The 6641-nt window shown below is 21.3% G+C and overlaps 3 protein-coding genes across 3 annotated transcripts, besides 18 other annotated features; all 3 read right to left on the bottom strand.

Moving 5' to 3' along the window:
* Positions 1-28: part of a sequence feature (AT_rich) that runs on past the window's edge.
* Positions 24-815, bottom strand: EDI_206360 (uncharacterized protein; the record flags this gene model as incomplete). The annotated part of the gene is made up of 1 exon (XM_001738008.1): positions 24-815. The coding sequence occupies one exon, from the start codon at positions 813-815 to the stop codon at positions 24-26; it is 792 nt and encodes a 263-aa protein (XP_001738060.1).
* A 95-nt stretch (positions 816-910) lies between these two features.
* EDI_206370 (uncharacterized protein) lies at positions 911-2335 on the bottom strand (the record flags this gene model as incomplete). The annotated part of the gene is made up of 1 exon (XM_001738009.1): positions 911-2335. One exon carries the CDS (start codon positions 2333-2335, stop codon positions 911-913), a length of 1425 nt encoding a protein of 474 aa, XP_001738061.1.
* Positions 1487-1515: a sequence feature (AT_rich).
* Positions 2336-2368: 33 nt separating the features above from the next.
* Positions 2369-2459: a sequence feature (AT_rich).
* A 140-nt stretch (positions 2460-2599) lies between these two features.
* Positions 2600-3261, bottom strand: EDI_206380 (uncharacterized protein; the record flags this gene model as incomplete). Its single annotated transcript, XM_001738010.1, has 2 exons — positions 2600-3079; positions 3214-3261. The coding sequence occupies 2 exons, from the start codon at positions 3259-3261 to the stop codon at positions 2600-2602; spliced, it is 528 nt and encodes a 175-aa protein (XP_001738062.1).
* Positions 3262-3303: 42 nt separating this feature from the next.
* Positions 3304-3370: a microsatellite.
* Positions 3371-4456: 1086 nt separating this feature from the next.
* Positions 4457-4529: a sequence feature (AT_rich).
* Positions 4530-4883: 354 nt separating this feature from the next.
* Positions 4884-4955: a sequence feature (AT_rich).
* Positions 4956-5374: 419 nt separating this feature from the next.
* Positions 5375-5398: a sequence feature (AT_rich).
* Positions 5399-5522: 124 nt separating this feature from the next.
* Positions 5523-5699: a microsatellite.
* Positions 5700-5764: 65 nt separating this feature from the next.
* Positions 5765-5860: a microsatellite.
* A 64-nt stretch (positions 5861-5924) lies between these two features.
* Positions 5925-5982: a sequence feature (AT_rich).
* Positions 5983-6012: 30 nt separating this feature from the next.
* Positions 6013-6165: a microsatellite.
* Positions 6040-6219: a microsatellite.
* Positions 6157-6329: a microsatellite.
* A 1-nt stretch (position 6330) lies between these two features.
* Positions 6331-6409: a microsatellite.
* Positions 6410-6422: 13 nt separating this feature from the next.
* Positions 6423-6452: a sequence feature (AT_rich).
* Positions 6453-6470: 18 nt separating this feature from the next.
* Positions 6471-6504: a microsatellite.
* Positions 6505-6542: a sequence feature (AT_rich).
* Positions 6543-6616: a microsatellite.
* Between the last annotated feature and the right edge of the window lie 25 nt (positions 6617-6641).

The following is a 6641-nucleotide window of genomic DNA, read 5'->3' on the forward strand; positions in this document are numbered from 1 at the left end:
GATTTTCATTTATTTATTATTTATTATTCAATTACTGTACATCGAATCCATAAAATATCACCAAATGGAATATGGTCAATAGTAAATAAACGACATTGAATATTCCATGTTCCACATTGTTCAATCATAAATTCATAAGAAACTTGAATAATATTACTACGTATAATTTGTGGAATTATAAAATTACTTTTGGTTGGAATTAATTCATTTCCTTTCCATTGACCAATATAACATCCTTTAGGCCATTGTTGATTTCCACTATTTTGAACCATCCATATTTTTATATGTTTTTCATTTTTATGAATAATTTGTATAGATTTAAATGTTACATCTCTGATAAATTCCATTTGATATCCAACTTCTTTCTTTTTACAATCATTCTCTTCTTTTATTTGACATTTCTTTGTAAACATTTGAATAATTAATTTACATTGATTTTTGAATTCTTCATCTTGTAATATTGTGTTTAGTTCTTTCCAACACATAAATGATTGAGATAACTGAGGTAATACAAGAATCTCAATAATGTTCATTAATCCTTCTTTTGTAGAAATCATCCCATTTTCATTCTCAAAAATATGAAGATTTACAACTCCACTTACTTCTTGATAAAATCTAATCCAATCATTTTGATTAGTAATAGTTGTTGGTCCTTTTGAACTACAATATAATAACACTCTCTCTTTGGGAAGTTGTCGAAATATTGAACGTAATTTCTTATTAAAAGATTTTAAATGGATCATTCTTTGATCAACAATAATTCTATGGTGTTCAACACCACAACAATCAACCTCAACAAGAAATTGTTTTTGCATAATTACTATATCTCATAATTATTATCTTCTTTATAAATCATTTTATTAACTAAACTTATCAAAACTAAACAAAACTTTATTTCTATTCAACTTAATTAAAGTTCCTCTTTGACTTTTTCATCACAAGGACAATGATACTTGTTTTGATTACATTCAACATCTTGATCAATTATTCCAATACAATACCTTCCTAATTTCTTATTACACATTAAATGATATTCTTCTTTCTCAACTTCATTAATAAAATCATACCTCTCCTTAAAACTATATAAATCAACACAATGTTCATCTGAATTCATTAAAATAATATTTGTTGTGTTCCATTGACTAACTCTACCAAATTGAATACTGAATATTGGATTAAATTGATAATGATTATCAATAATGATAGTTGATTTACCTTTGATAGAAAGAGAATAACAAAAATCATGTGAATTCTTATTTGAACATTCCTTTGATAATTTTTGACCTGAAATACTAATTGTACTATTCTTTCCAATTTTTAGCAAAGACTCTCCACTTAATTCGAATGAGTTAGATGATAATATTGTTGATTCTCCAGTATTTAATGTTGTGTTATATAACAAAAATATAGTTGATGCATTAATAGTACTATTAATTCCTAGTTCAATGACAGCATTTGAATATGATGATATATATTCCTTAACATCAATATAAACATTATTTTTAATATTTAATTGTGGAGTTTGAAATACATAAATATTATTAGTTATTAATTTAGCTTTATCTTCAATAGAAATAGTAGAAGTACCATAAACATAAAGATTCTGACATTCAAATAAACTCAATGAACCAATATGAATTTGACCATTATTAAATATATTAACAAAATATCCATTAACTTTAATAATACATTTTCTTTCTATTGTAAGTATAGTATTGTCATATAATTCAAGTTGATTCTTAATAACTAAATGACTTCCTTCTTTAAAGTAAATTGATGAATTTTCATATCCTATTAAACTGTCAAAGATAATTACTTCACTCTCATTTCCATTAATAAATAACCCATTTGATTTTAATACAACTTTTCCTTGTTTAACATTAAAATGTCCTTTATTGTTAATTTCAAGTGTTGAATTCTCTTCAATAATAACATTTCCTTTCACTTCTAATCTTCCTTTAACAACAACTTTACTTTGTTTAATTTCTATTTGTGGAATTTCTACTACACTATCTCTTTCAATAATAAATTGATTTTTAATAATACTATAGTTCATTAAAATAACATGAATATTAGGTTCTACAATTATTTTTTGTTGAATGGTAATGTCTTTGTCTATTTCAATTGTACAATTCTTTGATATTTTAATTTGGTCAATTCCTTTCATTAACTTATCACATTCTCCAGTAATATGAAAATCTTTATTAATCTCTAAAAATTGACAATTCTCTCCTGTAAACCCTTCATTACAATTAATTGAAATTGGTTGACATGAAATCTCATTAGCATTGACATGAGTTTTTATCCAAAAGAAGAAGAAGATAATGAAAATCATGTGTTACTTAAATCTTTTAAGTTCATCTCGAAGTATTAAAAGAATTTCTTATTTTTGTTATTTTTTATTTCTTTATTAAATTATACTTTCTAATAAAAGTAATTAATTATTATGAAATTATAATCAAAACACAAAAAAGAAATTGATTTTTTTGTGGTTTTTTTTAAAAGACTTCAATGAAATGAACAAAATAAAAAACAGTTGATGAAAAGAAACCCAATTGAAGCAATAACAACCACAATTTGATGAAAAGCTTAAACTTTTTTAATTTTCGTCAATTTCTGGGTCAACTCCACGCTTGTTTTCACATGTTTTCATTTTTTGTGGAATACCTTCTCCTTCTTTAAAATTATCATATTTAATATCAATTCTGTGTTCAAGATTTAAATATCTAATTAAACGTCCTTGTTGTGGTACTGATAATTTGCCAACAAGTTTATATAACGTTCTCATTAATTCAACTCTAGTCTTTCTTACTTTTCTCAAATTTTCATTTTGAACTTGGATTTTATTTCTTAATGTTTTTGTTTCATCGTGGCTTGTAAATACTGCCATATCTGCCATATCATGTTCGTTTTCACGTACTAACGCTCTTTCAGTATCATCTAATTTTTTTAAACTATTTTCTAATGCTTGTGCTTTAGTCATAATTGCCTTAACTTGTTTTCTGCATTGTTCTCCTCTACAAGCATCAATTGGGCTAACTACATCATATCCTCCAAATGTACTTACCATAGCATACATCTATTTTGTCAGTTTATTTCATTTTTTAATTAAAATCTTTTTTCCTTTCTTTTCATTTTAGATTTTCTTTTATTTTCAATAAAAATAAAAGTCAATATCTACTTTATAATTTAAAATACTTATTCAAAACAAACTTGTCCATTTGAGAAAGCAATCAGTAATACGAGTAATAATACACTCATTGTTGATAATATAAAATAATTTTAGATCTAGATCTTTTAAAATTTTTCTTTATTTGTTTCACTTTTTTTCAATTATTTTCTTTGATTTTTGTTTTTTTTTTCACTTTTTAACCATAGTTCTATCAGATCAGGAAAGAACGTTTTCGGTGTATTTCTTTTCATTTAGTTTTATCACATCTGTTTTTCTTCTGTTCTATTTGGCTGTCTCTACTCTATAGCCAAGAACCAGAATAATTTTAGGAAGGAATGAGGCAAGAACAGAGGAAATGGTTCACTTAATTGGTAGGTGGTTGTGCAAATGTCTTAGTTAAGTGTGTGTGCAATTCAAAGAGTGTTTATGATGCGATGGTTATTTATTAAGGGAATACAAGAAAATATAGTTGGAAACAATAAAGAAATGAACTGGAAATGATGTTGTTATTGGTTGTGTGTTTTAAAGATATTTCTCTTGTTATTGGATTTAAAAGGTAGTTATTGGTATAGGGTTAGTTATAAAAAATGAGCCATACTAAAATGATTTAAGTTGATTATCAATTGTTCAAATAAACAAAATGCCAATGAACATGAGGGGATGATAGATGCAAAATGTTTAATGATTTAAAGATTATTTTAATTATTGTCTATTCATTGTCATAAAATATATTACCTTTTATTAGTGTGTTGGTAATTATTATTACCACTGTATTATAATAGTTTAAATACTTGAATATACTTGTAATTATTTTTGATAATAAATGAAAATGAGTCTTTTGTTGTTTTTCATTAAAATATTTTGATTATTAAATATCCTTCATAAAGAAAAAGAATAATATTGTGTAGTTACACTCTTACAACGTTTTGAATATTGTTAATATTTTATTTATTCGTTGGGGTATGAAGGTATTAATTTATAATCATTATTTTAGTAATACTCTTTTACAACAATATCTTTGTATAAATAAATACAGAAGTATAAAGCATTTGTTTATTTTGTTTTATTTTCAGTATATTTGTTTATTTACGATAAAGTAACAAGATTTACAAATCAATTTGGAAAATATATTATCTGTTTTTCAATAGAATAATGATTTTTGAAGTTGAATTGATAATTTCTTGATTTCATTTAGGTTTAACTCATTTATTATTATTGAGACACAAATCATATTTAGACAATGTGTTAATAATAATATAATTTATGTTAATGTTCATTCCATTGTTATTAAATTTTTGTTTATTATTTAAGTTACAACAAAACAATAAAATAAGATAATTTATTATTTATATTTATTCTGAACTTACTATTTTCATTCTGTGTTTTGGTTATATAATTCTTTATTCTTTATTCCATAAACACTTTGTATCAACATTATTACTTATTCATTAATAATCATGTTATTTTTATTTGATTCTTTTCTATCATATTTTGGTATTAACTTGATTTATTATTTGATTGAATTATCTGTTAATTTGTTTGAATATACTATTAATCATTTGTACAACAGGATATTAGTTATTTTATTAAAAACAGATATTTCAAATTATTATAACTAAAGTAAAAGCACCGAAGTTAAGTACACATTTAAGTTAATAATCATTACTGTATTACATTAGGTTTCATTTATATTAATCTAAATAAGTTAGTCATTTTATTTTTGATTAAATACTTAATGTATTACATATATATTATTATTATTTTAAATTTATATGTTATTTATCTTCATAATTGATGAGTTAATGAAAAGATAAGATTGTTCAACTTTTTATAATATTGGATTTATATAAAATTACTCATTCAATTAACTTATTAACAATAACATACATCTATAGTACAAACAGTTTTGATATTTATTGTTTCTATTTCAATGATAATGAATTGAATGTATTTGAGATTCTTCATAAAAGAATGGTACAACTAATCATTTCAACATATTTTTTCATAAGAAATTCAAATAAAAAGAAGTAAATATTTTAAGTGTTTATTCTTATGATCAACATTTTTAAAAGAGTATATCCTAAACTTAAATGAAGAAGATAAGACTATATGTCATTATAAATTAAAAGTATATTTTTGATGAAGTTAAGAAATGACAATAAAAATTCTTATTTTTAAGCATCAATATTATCATTGTAGTTGATTAATTTTATTATATTTAAATAAGACACATTCTAGAAATACATTAAATGTTATGAAACAATATTATAGAATTAGTTTTAGAATAGGAATAAAACTATCATCATTCTTGATTTATTCAAATTGTTTGCTAGTGTTTAGATGGCTACGAAAAAAGAAATAAGAGAAAAATGAAGAAAAAGAATGATATAAAAGAAAAAAGTGAAATTAGGAAGTAGAAGAAGATGAAAAGAATAAAAGTAGAATGTTGAGAATATAAAATGAAAGAAGATAAAAATGAATAATTCAAAAAGAGATAATAAAAGATGAAAAGAATGATGAAATAAAAGATGCATTTTTTATTATAGAAATTAGAAATATACAATAAAAAAGTGTTTAATTTATTGATGTAAATTATTTAACATTATTTTATTGATATAATTTATTTTATTCATTTTTATTTTTATTATTTTTATTTATATGTATTATTTATTATCTTTTTTTGTTCTAGAAAATATAGAATTTGAAATATAATTTGTTGAATCAAAATAATTAGAATCGATAATACATCTTCATAAAATGAAATTATAAATATATTAACATTTATAATATCATTAACAATATTTAATATAGAAGAAGTGAAAAAAGAGAATCTGTTTATCAAAATAATATTGAAGAAAATATAAACAAGATAAAATATTAAACAAGAAAAGAATAAATAAATGAAATAAAAGATAATAAACAACAGAATAACATACACAAGAGAAGTTAGATATACAAAATATAAAATGAAAATACAGAAAATAAATAAAATATTATTCATAAATAATAATATGAATAATAAAAGAAATAAATAAAATACATAAATATGAATATGATAGAAATAAAAGAATAAGATATATAAATTATTGATAAAAATAATACATATTATCAACATCAATTATTATAAAGAATAATTAAAATAATAATTATGAATAATGATAAAATAACAATAGAAATATAATTAAAATATAAAATTAAAATATAAAATGATGAAATAAAATAAAATATAAATACAATTAATTATAACAACATTTAAATTTAATTATAATAATTTAATATTCATTTTCATGTTAAATAGATAATAATAATCAAATAATAATAATAAATAATAAATAAATTTATATAGAATAAATAATAAATAATAAAATAATATTTATTTCATTATTTCATTGTTTTATATTTATTTTATTTATTCAGTTATATTATTTATATTTATTTTATTTAATTTGAAATATTTATTCATTATCAT

This window comes from Entamoeba dispar, genomic scaffold (genome assembly GCF_000209125.1).
Source record: "Entamoeba dispar SAW760 scf_1105229461041 genomic scaffold, whole genome shotgun sequence".
NCBI classification, from domain to species: domain Eukaryota; phylum Evosea; order Mastigamoebida; family Endamoebidae; genus Entamoeba; species Entamoeba dispar.